Consider the following 18,978-nt stretch of genomic DNA (forward strand, 5'->3'; position numbering starts at 1 on the left):
AATGTGTCTAGGAATCAAAATACTATGTTTGTATTTATGTAAATGCAAAGAACTTTGGGTTGGCTTGATCATATTTGCTCTTTTGGTTAATTATACTTGCCTGCCACATCCTACAACTGGGTTCTATTTCATTTCAATTTATGCAAGAAATACTCTGATTCTAAACGATATTGGCTGTGATTCATAGAGGTATATGTTCTTAAAACCATGTGCCTAGTTTGCTTTTTTAGCTATTTCCAGTAATGTGACCAAACGATTTCTGAATTCCTTCAGCAGCAGCTCTTGAAACAGTGTCAGCAGCTGTAACTGTCGTAAAATGGGGTATTACATCTTTTGCACTGAGAGCTTTTTGTTACTCTGACATGGCGGAAGAGGCGGTCACACTTGCACTTCTGCATTCTTCCATAAGCTAAAGTCTGGGCAGCTGTACCTCTTGGCTGATATTTGACACCCTGCTTAATTTGTAATGTACAACTTACAAATTCTTCCTCTCTTTTTAAACTGAAGCTTTGTTTGACCTTGCTGTCCTTAAAAAGAAAGTGAAGGAAAAGGAAGAGAAGAAGAAGAAGAAGCTAAAAGTGATTAAATCAGAAGCAGAGGATTTCTCTGAGTCCCTTGGCAACACTGAAGGGATGCCTTCAATGTCTCAGAATCCATCCCCCATCCCACCTATCTGGGATCCCCCATCTCTCTCATCTGTTAAAGAAGAGTAAGTTCCTTCCAGAAGAGAATGCACACAATGAATGTGGTCCATGAATTACATAATGAGGCATATTTACAACAAAGCCAGTTCTAGTCACACTGGAACGAATCAAAATAGAAAAGTTCAGCACAATGAAGCTTTTTTGTCCTGGTAGAAGTGATGCAGCGTAGTTCATACAGCCCATATAAATTGCATGTATGAATAAGGTGTCTGTCTATATTCTGTGTTGCATAGTGGTTGAAAATAAAATGCATGGCGTGCAGTAATGCAGCAATGTAATTTAAAGTCAGCCTCTAGGGCACACTGGCACATGAAAGATGGTAGGAGGAGAGAGTGTAATTTGAAAATACAGTGCTGCCTCTGGATACGAACGGGATCTGTTCCGGAGCCCTGTTCGCATCCAGAAGTGAACGCAATCTGCGCATGCGCGGGTTGCGATTTGCCGCTTCCACGCATGCGCGTGATGTCATTTTGACCATCTGTGCATGTGCGAGTGGCGAAACCCGGAAGAAATGTGTTCCGTTACTTCTGGGTCGCCGCGGAGCGCAACCCGAAAGCGCTCAACCTGAAGCACATTTAACCTGAGGTATGACTGTATACATGTAAATAGATTCCAGGTGAGGAATAATGATGTTGTACATTCCTCTTGTCAAAAAGTTGAAGATCCATCAGCGATTAATGCCTTTTTGTTGCCTTCTGGTGGTAAGACAGAGTCATAACTTGCCTAAGCTGTAAATACATTAGATAACCTTAAGCTAATCAACTCCATATTGGGTTTAAACCTCCCCTTTAAAAAATTGTTTCATGAAAATAGGTCAGTATTACTATCTTACAGCAGGCATTAGGGGACCTGTGGCCCTCCAAATGTTGTTGGACTCCAACTCCCATCAGCTCCAGTCACCATGGCCAGTGGTCAGGGATGATGGGAATTCAGCAACATCTGGAGGTAGGCCACAGGTTCCCTACTCTTGTATTACTGGTTTGTTTGTAAGATTGCTGAAATATTGTACATGAAAGTACTTTGAATACAAAGAAAGAAACAGGTAGATATGCTAAGCCTCCTCATTCTCAAAATTCAGTTAAGCCAATTCAGTTAAAGCCAATTCATCTTCTATCAAAGGCCTCTTGAAGATATCAAGCCGTGTCTTGGAGTAAATGAAATATCCTTCAGCTTCTTTTCTCTGCTTCTGGAGATTCTGCTTCTAGAAGGCCCTGCTAGTCTCTCAGTGGTAAGAGTTTTTCCTGGACATCTTTCTTGAGCTGGGAGTTGGATAGATTAGGATGTAACCCTATTTATACACTTAAGTGGGAGTAAGTCCCATCAAATTCAGTGGGCCTTACTTCTAAGTTGACACGTTTAGCCTAAGAGTGTTTAGATTGGTGCCTATTCATTTGTTAATACAATCTGTTGTTTCTTTTTTGTATTTATTGTCCTTCCTTTTGTCCCCACCAAGAGTTCCTTCCAAAACTATGGTTTTCAACCATCATTAGATAGTTCATTTCTGTGGATTTGCAGTCTTTTTGATTCCATCTGCTGTGCTTTGATTTGGAAGTGCTTTATTTATATTTATTGATTAAAGTATTTCTGTCTCAGTTGTGATTTCCAAGATGGTTTGGGATTTCACTATTAATTCTCATTATCACCATCCTTCCCTTCTTTTGCTCAGCTTGAGGATAAAGTCATGGATTGGCAGTCTTCCCCTGCTAGCACATTAAACAGTTGGTTCTCCTTCGCCCCCAACTGGTCAGAACTTGTTTTGCCTGCACTGCAGTATCTCACAGGTGACAGCAGAGGTAAGTCCCGCTTTTTTTCAGGGTTTTTTCTTCTTGCGCTGTGCCAAGAATGAAGTAAGTTGGCTATATGTCATGGCCTGTGAACAGCTATTGCTTATAAAATTGCATTGTGTCATAGATGGCTTAGATCCAGCCCTTTCTTCCTGTTCTCCTTATTTATGATGGTAGCCACTTGATGTGAAATGATAATTTTTTGCAGAAGGGATATACATTTCTTGATATCCAAATTGTTATCTTCCAAATTTGTTCCCTTTAACCTTGAAGCAACATCTGATCCTGTTCCTGAAAAACTTAATTCAAAACCGCTTAGTAAGCAAAGATAGCCAACAACCTGTTGTATCTTTGAGTTGAATCCAGTAAAGTAATTGCTTGAACGGAATGAGTTCTGCTTGCACAACAGAATTCCTTCCCACCACCTGCTCTAAATGGTATGGGGAGCCCTCTGAACAGATTGTGTGGGTGCATGGGGGAAGGAGAGGGGAAAGTTCCATTGCACAAGTGAAAATTGTTCCACTTGCACAGTGACTACATTGATTGCAGCCCCACATCCTTTGTACTGTCACGGCAAGGTGGCTCTTGGAGACGATAGCTTGGGTTCAGATATGCCCAGCCACTTCTGTACATGGAAGGGCTATTTCCATCTTAGCAAAAGAGCACTGCATAAGAAAAGTGAACTGAAATCTAGAGGTGATGATTTCATGCAAACCCTTGTACAAAGCTTTGCACAAAAGCATTTGCTCTCCCATGCCCTGACTGCTTCTGCAGACGGGAATGCAGACACCTCATGGATGGATGTGACAGAGCTCTAGGTACCTAGCTGCACAGAGCCTTCTGGTGGTGTTTATCACCAGCACTAATGAACAAACTTGATTCCACTGAAACTTCTTGAGTCCTGTCTCATACTTTAGAATAAGGTGTACCAATAGCCAACAGTTGATTATCTCATCCTACAGGAGACAATTAGAGACAAAGGGTATCCCAGTAATGTCTAAACATATGAAACATTATGATATATTTTATTACAGATGCTCCTTCCAGTTTTTCTCCATTTGTTGAATTCAAAGAGAAAACTCAGCAGTGGAAACTGATAGGTAAAGTAACTTTGCTTCTCTGTCCCCTCCTGTTAATAAGTCTTGCCTGCTGTTCTCTTGAGGCATTTAGCTTTCATTTGGAGCTGGAGTGGCTGAACATCTTCTGCTTCATCCTCTATTACTACCTTTATAGCTGTATAGTCCTATGTGTATAGTAGACTTTTGACTGTGTAAAATCACTCTGTGTGTGTGTGTGTGTGTGTGTGTGTGTTTTTTTAAAAAACTTTTCTTGCATGGATCTTGCATTATGTTACCATCCCAGTTGTCTACTAAGAGGCAAATAAATGTTGCTTTCCCTATTTTTTCACCTCCTTCTTGGTCACGGCCGAGGCTTTAAATAAGCTTCAAGGACTGGAAGACTTCTTTGAGATGTATCAATGCAATCCCAATTCCAATTCCAATTGTATGACAGGGAGAGCGAAGACACACTTGCTGACCACTCCACTGTGCTTCTGGCTGCCTCAGTGCACTGGAGTTGAATGTCTGTGCTGGGATATCAGTTCTACTGGTGGAGGCTCCCTGTGCAGTTTAGGACTCTGTGCAGTACAGGGGTCTTCCAGGAGTCAAACAAACTCTATGCTGCAGACATTCAGCCCTCCAATAAGTGGAAGGCAGCTGGGATGCAGCACAGCATGTGAGTCAGCAACTGTAGTCACACTATGCCCCCCTGTCACAATTGGAACATTGCAAGGGGGAATGCATTGAAAGGCTTTTGCTTCATGTCCTTTTGCATAAAGGCCCTGGCTAAGGTGGGTGCACCCGACGTCATCCTTAGTACCACTACTGTAGCGCAGATATCAGCAGTTGATAACAACTCTCCTTTCCTCTTTTTCGGTTCTCACCTTAGGCTCTTCACAAGACCATGAGAAGGAGCTGGCAGCGCTCTTCCAGCTCTGGCTGGAGACAAAAGACCAAATCTTCTTCAAGGTGAGAGAGTATATTTGTAGGAATGTGGCAGCATCCCAGCTGGCTTGTCCAATGTGCTGACAAAAATCTTTCTTTCATTGGTAGGACAACGAAGACAGCTCAGATGCCACCACACCTAATCCCCGAGTGTAAGTATATATTCAGTTCAGAAATCTGCTCCAGTGTTAGTTAGGGTTACACTTATTTTTTCCTATTTTGAATTTTATTACAAAGATTATTATATCAGTTAATGTGAAACAAACAAGTTGTCTAAAAAGAAAGCTCAACATTAACTGCTACTCAAATGTGTGAATTACATTGTTCTGAAGTGTGGTTCGTTTTTCAAGTCAATAAATATTGAGAAATGAGCTGGATTCTGCTCCTTTCTCTTGCATCTGTCTTAGTTTATTTCTGACTGTAAAATCTTGGCTTGCACTGATCATGCCAGAGGCAGGAGGAAGTTGGCAGGAATACTGAGTGTGCATTGGACAAATTACACTCTTCCCATATATTCTCCCTATAATTTCAGTGTTGGGCTGCCTTTTACTTCCAAATATTAACTGCTGCATAGGGTAGCCAGCTGTACTTTGCTTTAAAAAGCTTTCACCAAAAGAATTTCCGCATTTAGCAGCAAATGAATGCATACTTGCCAAGAAGTATTAACTTCCTTTCTACATTACATTTTATCTTGGTCAGGTTTGAATAACATGCTGCTCCTTGCATCATGACCTTTTGTCTTATAATGACAAAAAGTAAATCCTAGAAAGGTAATTTTTTAAAGAAGTGCTGCAGAAATTCTCTAGCAGAACTTGTGAGGTAATCCAGGTTGCTAGATTCTCTTTTTCTTCTTCTGTTACTTGGACGGCGCCAACACTCAAAAGTATGTACCTTCTGGATACAGTTTTCCTTCCTTCCCCCTTCTCTCTCACAACTGTCTTTTTAGTTGGTTTGGGGATCTGACTCTGAAGGGTTCTGATCAGGTTTGGAGTGAACCATGTTGAGGAAGGTGGATGTATGCACTCCAACCTCATGCTGTTGTTTGTTTCAGAAGGACTGACTATGTAGTCCGGCCTAGCACTGGGGAAGAGAAACGTGTTTTCCAGGAACAGGTGAGGATGATGCACATTTTGTCCCATGCATTGCCTATGCTTTGCCAGGATTGGATGGGGAAGTTTTATTTTATTATTTATTTAAACAATTGATACACTGCTTAACTGCAACAGTCTCTTAAGTAGTTTACAAAGATACAACGGGGTGGGTGGAAAACATTTAAACCTATAAAATTATTTAAAATGCCTGCCTTCCAATTTATACATATTTTGCTTTTCAGCTTAAGTAGTCCATTTTCTGAGTAAAATATTCACCTGCATCAGTAACAGTCAGGAGAAACAGAAATTCCTAATGACAAATAACTTTATTTCATTTCAGTTTCTCTCCTTTTTTCAACCTGTCTTCTTAAATGTTCAAAAAAAAAAAAAAAAAGGAACCAGCACACCATTTGACAAGAGGGTGCTTAAAAATTAGCTAGCAGAAAAGCATGTAAACATTTAGACAACCCTAAAGACACACAGAGATTGTGTTTTATGTTCTCGTGTACATTGTTTTGCTTCGTAGCCTTAAGGTCTCAATACTAATGTCCCAGCAGTTGCATTGTATGTGCTGGCTACATTACATCACCTAGCTGAGTCTTGCTCTTTACTGTAGGCTAAGCCCTGATCTTTGCAGCAATAAGAGATTCCACATGAGCTGTTGGGCTTTATAACTTCATATGCAGACATTAGATAAAACTGGCTTGTAACTAGACATGTGGAGGCTCGGTGGGGGGGGATAATAATAATTGGGCTGAAAGATAAATACATTTCTCCTCCATTTGTCTTTACCAATATTATCAGTATTACATCTGACCAGCATTAATCTTTGAAAATGCAAAACCGAGAGATGCTCGAAACTAAGGGATTAATGCTTAGTATAAAGAGGTTTGCTGTCTATATGCTCCTCAGTATACATGACTGAAATATAAGCAGTTGCCCTTCCTAATTTTTGCCTTCCCCTAAGCATTTGTTATTAACTCAGTTCACATTAAGGGTTAGCCATAGATGCTTATCTAAGAAACCTGCTCTGTTCTTTTGCCCTTTCAGTATTTTGTTCATCTGAGCACTTCTCTTTCTCTGACATGTGTAGGAACGTTACAGGTACAGCCAGCCCCACAAGGCCTTCACCTTCCGCATGCATGGCTTTGAGTCGGTGGTCGGCCCTGTGAAGGGTGTGTTTGACAAGGAAACTTCTCTGAACAAAGCCCGAGAACATTCTCTGTTGCGATCAGACAGGCCTGCATATGTCACCATCTTGTCTCTTGGTAAGTTGACATTCATTCATTCATTCATTCATTCATTCTCTCTGTCTCTGTCTCTGTCTCTGTCTCTGTCTCTCTCTCTCTCTCTCTCTGTGTGTGTGTGTGTGTGTGTGAGAGAGAGAGAGAGAGAGAGAGAGAGAGAGAGAGATTTCAACACGTTACAGTCTTTTTTAGGTTTGCAGTGACAATAGATTGTAAGAAGAGAGGAAACAGCAGTGCAGCGGGGTCAAGCTTTAATTGTTCACAATGATAAACTGTTATGTTAGTCACCTTGAGAATTAGACACTGACGAGGGGGAAAAGCTATCCCAAATAAAGGAAGGTCCCAGGTTCAATTAATGGTGTTTCCATTTAAAAGACCCTTGGTAGTAGGACTAGGAAGACTTCCACCCAAGACCTTTGTGGCCACTGCTGGCAATAGTGACCAAGACAGGTAATAGCACTCTGTTTCTTGTGATTCCTGGCAACTGGTATACAAAGGCCTGTTGCCTCTGATTCTGGAGGTAATTAAGACATAGCCACCATGTTCAGTGGGTGCTAATCATGATGACTATATATATCCCCAGTATTGGGCAACATGCCTCTGACTGCCAGGTGCTTGCAGAAGGATATTGTTGCACTCATGTGTTGCTTTGTGCTTCTCATAGGCATCTGGACACTGAGAACAGAATGCTAGATAGGCCTTTGGTCTGATCCAGCAGGGCTCTTCTTATGTTCTGGCCCTGCATAGGGCAGCTTCATGTTTTAGAGAAAAAGATTGCAGTGAAAAGGCTGAAGATATGAAGCTCCCTTATACCAGGTCAGAACATTTGTCCTTGTAACCTGGTATTGCCTACTTTGAATGCCAGTGGCTTCATGGAGGCCTGTCCCCTTTCCTGCTGCCTTTTTGGAATGGGAGATGCCAGGGGTTCAGCCTGGTTGTTTCATGTAGGAAGCACAGTCTATGAGGAATTTCTGTAGCCAGGATTAACAAGGGACCGAGTTACAGCATAACACAAGAAGGGAACAGAGGGAGGAACAACCTGTGGTGTGGAATAAGCATGTCCTTGGAAAGCCTGCAAGTAAGAAAAGTTTGTTAAACTTGCTTAAAATAGGCAGAAACCTTTCAGTCTGTTTGAGGGAACGATTACACACAGTGTGTGTGCCCTCCCATCAGATGTCAAGGAGATAAAGAACTACACAACTTTTAGAAGACCTCTGAAGGCAGCCCTATATCAGGAAGTTTTTAATGTTTGATGTTTTACTAAGTTTTTATATGTACTGTAAGCCACCCAGAGTGGTTGGGGAAAACCAGCCAGATGGGTGGGGTATTAATAATAATAATATAAATAATATAAATAAATAAATAAAAAATATGTGGAAGAATATGAGAGAGGGGAAAAGAAACAGAAACAGGAGACGTTCTTATTCTTGTAGAGAGCTATACTGCAGGGTTTGGGGCTGTAGCCCAAGATGAAACACTGTCAGAAGATGAGCAGCAAGGAAGCCCAGATTTATTCTTAAATCCAGCTACTTTTCTATGTGATAAGTAGTCAATGACCTTGAGGATTTCTTCAGGGTTTTGGACTGCTATCCAGAGCAAGTGTTCAATTGGTATAAAGCCCTAAGTTAAAGTGAGGAACCCACACAGTGAGTGGAACCTGAATGGTTCAAGTGTTACTTCAATCTTTGTGTCAGTTGAGGTCTTCACAATGCTTTGATTTTTTTTGCTGTCTCAGTTAGGGATGCTGCTGCCCGTCTTCCTAATGGAGAGGGAACTCGTGCTGAGATTTGTGAGCTGCTTAAAGACTCTCAATTCCTCGCTCCTGATGTCACCAGTGCTCAGGTAAACTGGGAGAGCACAGAGGCATTTTCTTTTCAGCGTTCCTCTCTGATGAGAATTGCTCCTATTGAATGGAGAAGCGCCTTGTGATTGATTTTTAAGGTCCACAATTCCATAGCTTACGAGAGTGATAAAGCTGTAGACCAACTTATGGAGTTGGCAGTGCTTTTTTTGTAATGAAGTCTAAACACTGAAACAACAGTTTTTGGTAGTGATGTGTATAATACACTCCAGCTTGCAGGTGCTGTCATCTTTGTTGTAGAACTACAGCACTCGAGGAAGCTATATATGGTAACGAGTGGAGGTCTGTTTTGATCTAGATAGACTGAGAGCTTGATGTATGTTTCTTAGACGATTTACCATCTCGGTATGGGGCTATTTTAGACATCTATTTTGCTTCTAATTGTCATGCCCCTTTTCTTCCTTCCTGCATGTGCAAAATATATTTGCTATGATGATTCTGAGCTGATCAGTTTTGCATCCTCCATTTAATTGTGAATTCTGTTCTTAGGTTAACACTGTGGTGAGTGGTGCACTGGATCGATTGCATTATGAGAAGGATCCCTGTGTGAAATATGATATTGGACGTAAGCTATGGATATACCTACATCGAGACAGGAGCGAAGAGGAGTTTGGTGGGTGTTTGCTGGAGGGCCTTACAGCAACCAGATTGCAATATAATGGATAGAGGTGGCCTTGCCTTAAATGAAGAAGAAAACTGGTGCTGAATTTTTAAAATCCCATTTCAAAAACTCAGCATTCTACAAATTCAGGAACAGGGTGGGGGGTGAGGTGTAGTTCCAACTCCCAGTCCTGGAGAAGGATCCTATATCCCCACATTGTTACTTGGGCTAACCTGATTGTGCAAGGATATAGGGTGTTGTTCATGCTTTAGGGTACCCACATTATACACACACACAGATACATATCCAATTTTAGCATGTATTTCCCCCCCTAAAGGTGTATTTAACTAAAATCCCTGCCAACTAGTAAAAATGAGATATAAACAAGTTTTGTCCTGTTTACTGTAAATTTTGCCATTATGGAGATGGAGCATGTAATTTGCCTCTTGTTCGTGACTGAACAGCAATCACTTTCTCTTATTCATCATTCAAATTGAAAGGCGTAAAAGCCTTCTCCAGGGGACACATTTACAGAAAATGTCATAAACATGCATTTCATGCAAGACCTGCCTCTTCCTGGCTGGCAAATTATCTAGTTTGGTATGTTTTCTATTGATCACAGAGTAGGAATTCTTGGAAGAAGTGGTGTACTTCAAGGAAAAAGAAGCTGGCTACGTAGGTGGGCAGTCTCACTCTTAGCATCTGTTTGAGAACTCATCCTTATTCTTCCTTGCAGAGCTGATTCATCAGGCTCAGGCGGCTGCAGCTAAAGCTAGAAAAGCCCTTCAGCAGAAGTCTAAACCTCCTGCAAAGATAGTAAGTTGCTCAATGTAAATACATGGGGCACAGATTTTTAGACTGTCAACTGTTTTGGTTGAATAGGCTTGCCACCCAATCTCATCTCAAGGGCTTATTTAATTATCACCAATAGACTCAAGGAAAGCTCTGGTCTATCCCTAAACAGCCCTCTTCCCACTCGCACAGGGTTGTCTGGGGTTAGTGCATTTCCACCCCCACCCTGCCCCCATTGATGCCCACTATTTTGTTGCCTTTGCAGAAGTCCAGTAGCAAGGAGAGTTCAGTGAAAGTGGCTACTAGTGGCACCTCTGAGCCTAGCCAGCTGAGCCTTAGTGATTCCAGCATGCCACCAACCCCTGTGACTCCTGTGACACCCACTGCCCCTCCACTGCCAGCAATGCCCATCTCGCCACCGCCAGTCTCCGTGGTTAACAAGAGTTTGCCAAACGTTGCATCAGAGCAAGCTAAACCCAACCAAAGGTAAGTCCTTTCCCTGTCTTTTCAAAAAGCAGGGGTGCAACTGTTCACAGGATTTGGGTGATAGATATCTCTAGTTAGGAGGGGAAATACAGTTGGGGGTTGCTTTAGGACCATCTGGAGTTAAGAAAGAAATTCAGCCAGTCTGCTGTCCTAAGCAGAATCTTCCACAAGTGAACCTTCCCCCAAGTGGTACAAAAAAGGAAGACTATATTAGCAAAACCATTCAACTTGGATTACTTGCCTGAGTGGGGCAGGGAAGGTGAAAATCACATAGATATTGCAAATCAGTTGTAAAGATCTGTTTATGTAGTCTTGCAATGAATTATCTGTTCAGTGAGCTATTTATTGTTTGGTTGCAGCTAAAATTATTACCTGTCAATACCCGTTTTAAATCCTTGATTGATTTTGGTAGCTTAAAGCAAAATAGTGAAAACTTTGCTGATTGCTGGCCTGTTCTAGAACAAACTTGTCCTTTTAAGTTAATCAACTTACTCTTTTCAACTTATTCACAGCATCCTTCTGGTGTCGTCTCCCACCATGCCGCAGCTGGGGACTTTGCTCTCCACGGCACAGAGTACCCAAGCACAAACTGGGCCTCAGCAAACCCCCCCTCCTCGTGTGGCCAGCCACACATCTTCCTCAGGACTCCCACAGGTTCGAGTGGTTACAACACAGTCCAGCCTCCCACCTGTGTCTCAGCCAGCCCCACCAGTGATCCAGCAGCAGCAACAGCCTCTACCAGCACCTGTTCCTCAGGTCCATGCCCCTTCCACTTCTGCACAAACCAAAGCACTGCCTCAGGTGAGGGATATCTCTGTGGAGTTAGCCAGAAGTAAGGATTAGCAGTCTTCTTCCCCAATTGTCATCTGAATTATGGCCTATGGTCATCTCTTAAGACACATCATACTTTTTGCAAGCAAGTAAATCCCATGGGCAGTTTAGAACTGAAGGAAAGCCATGCAAGTATACAGAGAGAGTGTGATTGGAAGAGAGAGCATTCCTGAATAAAATAGATTTTAAAGGGCATTTGGAAGAGAAGCGTTTGGAAAGAGTATCTCCAGTAGTTAATTCTGCAATGGTGAGGACTATTGCCTCAGGATTTCTAATAATGTTAGGGCATCATGAAACTGAATAGAAGGGTGTTGCACCGAATAGGCAAAAAGACAACCACCTTGACGACATCTACTTTTTCTTGTCCCTAGGCTGTCAACACTGTCACGGTGAAAGCTCAGACCAGCCCAGTCCAGGTGCAAAGGCCAACAGTTTCTGTCACAGGACCAGTCAGTGTTGCTGGGACAGGGATCTCGGCAGCCCTCAGCCCTGCCCCAAAGCCAGTGACCAGTTCTCCAGGCAGCTCTGCCCCCAACTCCACCTCTGTGTCTCTGTCGTCGTCGTCATCCTCCTCCTCGACTTCCTCCTCTTCATCCACCACAGTCCTCCAGAACGTAGCTGGCCAAAATATCATCAAACAGGTGAGGAGCTGTACCATACTGAGAAATGGCTTTGATCAGATTTGAGTCCAGTGAGTTCAGTGTTCTGGCTCCAGCTGTGGCCAGCCAGATGCCCTTGAGAAGCTGACGAGCTGAGCACGATGACTTTGTGCTTATAAAATACCAACAGGTCCCTGCCCAAAATGCTATGGCTGGCAAAATATACATGGGCATGTGAGCACCTACTGAAAATCTTGCCCTTTCCTAGTAGCTTAGTTTGGCGTGCCTTGTCTCTCTTTAATGGAGCATGGCATTCATCCATGCACCGAGTGCTGTATGGCATTCTGCCTCGGAAATGCGCAAGAGTGATATTCAGCACAATCCATTTTTCCTTACAGGTGGCTATTGCCGGACAGCTAGGGATGAAAAGCCAGCCTGGGAGCAGCATCCCGCTTACCGCCTCCAACTTCCGCATCCAAGGCAAGGACGTTCTACGCCTGCCTCCCTCCTCGATCACCACTGATGCAAAGGGACAGACAGTTCTCCGCATTACTCCTGACATGATGGCCACCTTGGCCAAGTCCCAAGTCACCACTGTCAAACTGACGCAAGACCTCTTCACTGCTGCAGCCACTGGCAACACTTCTGCCGGCAAGGGCATCTCGGCCACTCTGCGTGTGACTTCCAGCCCCATCCAGTCTTCTGACTCTCCCGCCAAGACCAGCACGCCCACTTCTGCCTCACCAGGCCCAGCTGGGCCCACAGTGGTCAAAGTTACTCCTGACTTGAAGACTGTGGAGTCCACTGGCTCTGCGTTCCGGCTGATGCCTGCTCTGGGCATGACTGTGGCAGACCAGAAGGGCAAGGCCATCACTACGGTGGCATCCACTGAAGCCAAGCCAGCTGCCACGATAAGGATTGTGCAGGGGATGGGGGTGATGCCACCAAAAGCTGGGCAGACCATTACAGTGGCCACTCATGCCAAACAGATGACTGCTGCCTCGTCTGTGAGCGTCCCTGGCACAGTCCACACCTCTGCTGTTTCTCTGCCAACCATGACTGCTTCTGTGTCCAAGGCGGTTGCTGTTGTGTCAGGGGGGGCAGGGACGCCCATAACAATAGGAACAGGGACCACGACTATGCGACAGGTTCCAGTGAGCACCACAGTCGTCTCCACCTCCCAGGCAGTAAGTCATCCCTGTAGGGGATAGATAATCCTTTGGGTCCCTTCCAACTCTACAATTCTATGATTCATGTTGTTTTTTGGTAGGATAAGCTTGATTGACAAGCATCCATTTCTAAGTGGGGATGCCACCTTGTCTGTCTTAAGTAGGCTCTGTCTTATGGAAGAGCATTGAATGCCATTAGCAACAACTGTGTATGTGTTTTGGGAATCCCTCAGCATCCTGAAAACTTTAATTTGGGGGAGGGCCTTTCCCCCCGTTCTTGGTAACTGTGTGGCAGAGAGGTGGTTGCTGAACCTCTATAATTTCTGCGTCTGATGCTTCTTTTCCCAGGGGAAGCTGCCTGCCCGTATCACAGTGCCCCTCTCCGTCATAAGCCAGCCTGTGAAAGGCAAGAGTGTAATGACGACCCCCATTATCAAAGGCAACCTTGGGGCCAAGTGAGTAACATAGGAGGATTACTATTGCAGATCACAATTAGATTAATGGAAGGTCTAGCCAAAAGGACTTGAAAGCACTCAAATTTGAAAATTTCCTCCTAGTCACAGAAAATGAGTCAAACAAATTCTGCCTGTAGGAAGTGCTAATGGACACTACTGAGTCTTGTTCCCAAATCTAACTAGTGTCCGATGAGTTTACCAGTGTTGGTGGTGTTTCGATTTGGATACCTCACATACCCACCTTCTGGGGTTGCCAACTTTTCAGCCTGCCCTTTTAGCTGTAGCTTTGACAGTTGCTTGGTTTACAGATGTTGGCAGGTGGGAGCATTTTGTTTCTAAGCATGGAAAATCTGTCCCTGCTGGTTTTTTACACGAATTCAAGCTGCCCTTTTAAAAGCTCAAAAGAAGGCTTGGTTGTTTTTCCTGCTCTCTGCAGCCACCCCTTGGAAGGGGGAGGGTAAAAAGTGCAACTGGTGGTTAATCCTGAGCACAGGATTGCGTTTAGACACATTCTTGTAGCATATTCAGAGCCTGAGGCTTGTTCTGACCAGTACTGAAAGGCCAATGTGGTACAAACACACTTTCTAAGTTCTGCTATTATGCAAGAGGCACCTCAGCAAGATCCAGCCCCACTGTGTCACCACTAACTTCCTAATGGGTTTCTTCCAATAGTATCAGCGGACTGGGTAGAAACATCATTCTCACCACCATGCCAGCTGGGACGAAACTGATTGCTGGGAACAAGCCAGTGAGCTTCCTGACCGCACAGCAGCTACAACAGCTGCAGCAACAAGGCCAGGCCACACAGGTAAGGCCTGTATCTCATTTCCCCCTTATCCTCTGTTGCATCAGGACTTTGCCTTGACATGGCACCCTCCCAACATCATTGTACCACACAAATGTTCTGATTATTTTTCATTTTTGAAATTCAAGTAAGCAGCTGAAATTTGTTGTGGGGTGTGTGTGGGTCCTATGAATACACTTGCTGAAACATTGGAACTGGTAACTTGAAGACAAGGGCAAGATGGGAGTGGAGGGCTTTGCTTGATTCAGTTCCATTCCCAGTAGTATTTATGTTTCTGCAACGTGGCAGAGGCTGAACTGAATGATTAAATGTATTTTCTTTCCTTCTGCATTCCGTTTTGCACAGGTGCGAATTCAGACACTCCCAGCCTCCCATCTCCAGCAGGGAACAGTGTCTGGCTCTACAAAAGCAGTCTCCACTGTTGTCGTGACAGCAGCGCCATCTCCAAAACAGCCACCAGATCAGTAAATTCAACGGCAAGCTGTAATTTTGCAAGAGTTACTCCAGCCCTCTTATTCTTTTTCCACCCAACTAGGGCTTGCTAGAGTCAGACTCTACTTACCCACAAGTTGGTTCCTGATATTTTGGAAGCACTTGTGGGAAATGCCCGTCGTTTGGTTTCTGTTAGAATAAGCAGAACCCCTAACACAAGCCTCCTGGAGTGCTGCATTTTAATAACCTTAACACCTTCATGTTAAGTTGCTGGACCCAGCCATCCTCTCAGAAAGGCTGGTCTCTCTTAATTTTCAACCTAACAGAATGTAAGTTTCAAAGAAACCTGCTGAATTAAGGCAAGAAGGTCTTAGAAGAAATGGACAAGTTATATTGCGCCGGACTTCAGTTTTATCATTTCCAGGGTGGTTCTTATGGACTTTCTGATGCTGGATTTTTAATATTTGGTGTCTAAGCTTTCACCTGTTTATTTGATAATTTCATTCAGTTTTTTTAAAAAAACGAAGAGTTTCTTGACAACTTTCCTTCCTTCTCTGTGCATAAACTTCACCTATACTGCTTTATCCTCATCAAACTAAGCATTTATATAAGATGGTATAAAATTGACCTTATGTGACATGCTCAACATTATGTGAGATACTCGGAAGAAGGCCTAGAGAGAAAGAGAAGAGGGTATTCTAAACTGGTTGTGAAAAAGAGCCAAAAGCAAACCCCTCCCCCGGAGAAGCTTAACACCTTGGACTTTATGGGATGGGGTAGTCACCTTTTGGAATGAAAAGCTAAAGAAAGCTTGACACCGTGTACCAAGCTCTCTTCATATAAATTCATTTTACTGATGTTGATTATCACTATTGTCTTTTCTATTGTTAACTGAATCTCTTATCAAAATGCATTTTATCCAGTTAGGAACATTTACACACTAACAGGGAAAAAATTATTGCTCAACACACCCACACATATGCACATACTTTTTATATGCTATCTCTGCAGCATTGGAATAATAAACAGATTGTCAGTTTCAGTTTTTCCCTTTTTAAAAGTGAGCAAATTGTGCTTATTAGAACAAAGTAGAGGCAAGATTCCAGGGCTGCTATTCATGCACAAAATGATCGTTTTGAGACAACGGGGGCAAAATACAGAATAATATTAAAGGAGATTAAACCCGTTATTTGGTAAGGCCTTTCAGTTGTTGAGGTAGCTACTCTTGGGTGTCTGCCCCCCCCCCCGATAAATTTGACAAACACCTGCCATTTATTATTTTTAAGGCCAGCTAAGTTTATAGCCCTCTTGATTAACAGCATCTGCTACATTCAGAATCAAAGAAGGAGACTGTGCTGTCTGCTGCTCACATGCTGTGACTTACTATTTCCTCCTGTTTTACGAAAAAGCAGTGTAATGATAGAATGCTGTAAGTTACTTTACTAAGTTTCCAAGATTGCAAAGTCCTGATTGTCTGTTGTCTAGTTCAGGAGTGTTCTGTCTTGAAGTAACATGGCACAGCTACTTTGGGACTTGACAGAGGGAAGTTTTGGCCAGTAGAAGCTGAAATTGTGTATGTTTGAATTGACCCTGATTTCCTGGTTAACTAATTCAAGGATATTTTTCACTGGAACCTGACTGGGCATTTAACTTGGCCTATCCCTTCCAGTCCAACTGCCTAAAGCAAAAGTGGACAAACTTAGTCTTTTCCTCTGTGGTTTTTTTGCTGTCTTTTTAAACCCACATTTACTTGTCAGGTGCATTTATACCCCTGCCTTCCCACTGTTCTTAAGTGCTGTGGGTAACTTAAAAAATAATAATCAGGTAAAATCAGTTGGCAGGTAAAATTAGAAGTGGATCAGTGCAGTAAAACTCCCATCAGCCCAATAAGGTAAATGCTTGTTGGGATGAAACCTGTCTTCCAGCAGGTGGCAGAAAACTAAAAGAGAAAGTGTCAACTCTGTACCTCCCAAGAGGCAGGGTTCCAGGCGTAATCTAGGAGTTGCCAAGGAGCAGGCCTCCTCCCACTTTCTAGCTGCTCACCTTCAGGATGTGGAGAAGAGCCTCTCCTGCAAATCTGAGGAAGTGGGCAGGGGACAGTCCTCCAGATATCCTGGACCTAAGCCCTGTAGGGCTGCAAAGGTAAATCGCTAGCACCTTGATGGAAATGGACTGGAAGTTCATGCAGTGGGTGTAGAAAGGGAGCTCTGCTACCAAGATTAAGCACCTGCCCAAAGCCCAGCTGCTGCATTCTGGACCAATAGAATGTTCCTAGAGACTCTTTGAAGGCAGTCCCATGCAGAGGACTTGGTAGTCTAGTCCAGAACATTGATTACTGGAAAACTGCGTTTGTGAATAAACGGTAACTACTGTTTGGAGGGCACTGATGGAGAGAAGTTTTGAGTTTTTCCCACTTTCAGTGCAGTACTGCAAACTTCTTACTTTACATACGCTGAATAAATAATAGTGTGGGAAGAGGCCTTTATTTCTAGATTACATGGATGAAAACTGAATTGTTTTCTTGTTTGAAACCAGAATTAACTTCCTGTGTGTATGTCTGCTTTGGAGCCTTCACAATTGCTTCTGTTGATAATATGATCACCTCTCTACAACATTGATGTTCCTTTTTATATTATGGGGAAATACAAAATGTTTCCCGTTTCCTGGTACCCTTCATGTAAATTCCCCCGCCTCAATTTTTTCTATGCTTTCACCCACCACCTCACCCGTGGCTTCCAAGTGTGTAGATATTTCTTCTCTCCATTGCCAAAGCAGTGCATACAAGCATTTTCTCGTAAATGTCCCATATGTAAATCAGTCATGTGAGATCTGTTGAAGGCTGCAACTTCCTTTGCCACATGGTGTACACATAATATCAGGAAGGCACTTCTGTCCGGTTGCTTGGAAGAAAAATCTGATGGTTGAGGTGCAGAATGAGACTGGAATCCCCTCTTTCCACGATGTATTTCAGGCTACAATACTTGACTGGACCAGACCCCCGAATGAACCCTGTAAACTGCCTAGCTGGTTACTTGCAAGTACACACAAATATTATAATGGGGGTTGCATCTAGTGCTAATCCTACTCAAGGTAGACCCTTGACATGACGTAATTTATTAATTCCCATGTGTCTACTCTAGATGGGACTTAGTTGGATACAGCCCGTAATACTTAAGCTGCCTGAAGTGGAAAAGGGGGGGTGAAAATACTGCAAGTAAGTGACCTTGTGGAATGGGATCGAAATATATTAAAAAATAAAAAAAATTGTCCAGTAGCAGCTTAGAGACCAACTAAGTTTATTCTTGGTATAAGCTTTTGTGTGCATGAAGAAGTGTGCATGCACACAAAAGCTTAGTTGGTCTCTAAGGTGCTACTGGACATTTTTTTTATTTTTTAACGTATTTTGACTGCGTCAGACCAACACTGCTACCTACCTGATTGTGGAATGGGATGTGGGGGGGGGGGAGAGAGTTTTGCAGCCCCATCTGCAGAGGTTCACAATGGTTTAGCTTCTAGGAACCACCTTGCACACTTGCTTATGGTTAGATGTCTCATTCCTTCCTATCTCCTCCCACAGTTTGTGGCTTGTGTAGTCTTGCAGCTTCTAACTTGCTAGCTTTTTTACTGCCCTTTTCCTTTATTTAATTCCTATTGCCCATCTCTAAAGCAGGCTTTCTTTTCCTCTTTCTCTGCTCCTTTGATTTCGTATAGAAACAGGACACAGGCCCCTAAAGCTGATTTTAAACCTCATGCAGCTGCATAGGGGGCAAGGGCAGCCTTCTATTAGGCATCCCACCATCATTTCCTTAAACTTCTAAGGGTTAAAGCTTGAAATACAAGCTGGCCCCAACACCTCTGTCAAACGATGTCCCTCCTCTCCTTTAATTCCTCTGCTAATTGCTTGTTTCATAGTCTTGGTGTTCCGCACCAGTTGAGAGGTATATTGTTCGGTTACCGTTAGTCAAGTCTTTGTGTAGCCTGTTCTGGGGTATAACTCCAGCCCCTGGCCAGCAGTAGCAAGGCATACCCAGGCACATGCCAGTAGACGGAGCAGGAAAACTGCCCCTGAGCATTGCCAGCTCCTAGGCTGTCGCAGTGAAGAGGCCTGAGTCAGGATG

At 43.3% G+C, this 18,978-nt stretch overlaps 1 protein-coding gene across 8 annotated transcripts in view; it reads left to right on the plus strand.

Moving 5' to 3' along the window:
* Nucleotides 1-16,493, plus strand: part of NFRKB (nuclear factor related to kappaB binding protein) — a 31,970-nt gene extending 15,477 nt beyond the window's left edge. For 4 of the 8 annotated variants that reach the window (XM_083588338.1, XM_083588339.1, XM_083588340.1 and 1 more), the window contains 18 exons: nt 508-709; nt 1,824-1,932; nt 2,371-2,497; nt 3,523-3,588; nt 4,436-4,515; nt 4,600-4,643; nt 5,543-5,603; nt 6,676-6,850; nt 8,565-8,671; nt 9,180-9,303; nt 10,028-10,107; nt 10,349-10,569; nt 11,082-11,370; nt 11,772-12,041; nt 12,398-13,186; nt 13,517-13,623; nt 14,296-14,431; nt 14,774-16,493. In XM_083588338.1, the coding sequence (XP_083444464.1) occupies nt 508-709; nt 1,824-1,932; nt 2,371-2,497; nt 3,523-3,588; nt 4,436-4,515; nt 4,600-4,643; nt 5,543-5,603; nt 6,676-6,850; nt 8,565-8,671; nt 9,180-9,303; nt 10,028-10,107; nt 10,349-10,569; nt 11,082-11,370; nt 11,772-12,041; nt 12,398-13,186; nt 13,517-13,623; nt 14,296-14,431; nt 14,774-14,896 (3,110 nt within the window). In that variant the 3' untranslated portion in view covers nt 14,897-16,493. The remainder of the gene's footprint in view (nt 1-507; nt 710-1,823; nt 1,933-2,370; nt 2,498-3,522; nt 3,589-4,435; nt 4,516-4,599; nt 4,644-5,542; nt 5,604-6,675; nt 6,851-8,564; nt 8,672-9,179; nt 9,304-10,027; nt 10,108-10,348; nt 10,570-11,081; nt 11,371-11,771; nt 12,042-12,397; nt 13,187-13,516; nt 13,624-14,295; nt 14,432-14,773) is intronic. The other 4 variants (XM_083588342.1, XM_083588343.1, XM_083588345.1 and 1 more) reach the window with 1 other exon arrangement.
* Nucleotides 16,494-18,978: the final 2,485 nt, after the last annotated feature.

The sequence above is a fragment of the Podarcis filfolensis genome, assembly GCF_964270895.1.
Source record: "Podarcis filfolensis genome assembly, chromosome: 15".
Lineage (NCBI taxonomy): Eukaryota > Metazoa > Chordata > Lepidosauria > Squamata > Lacertidae > Podarcis > Podarcis filfolensis.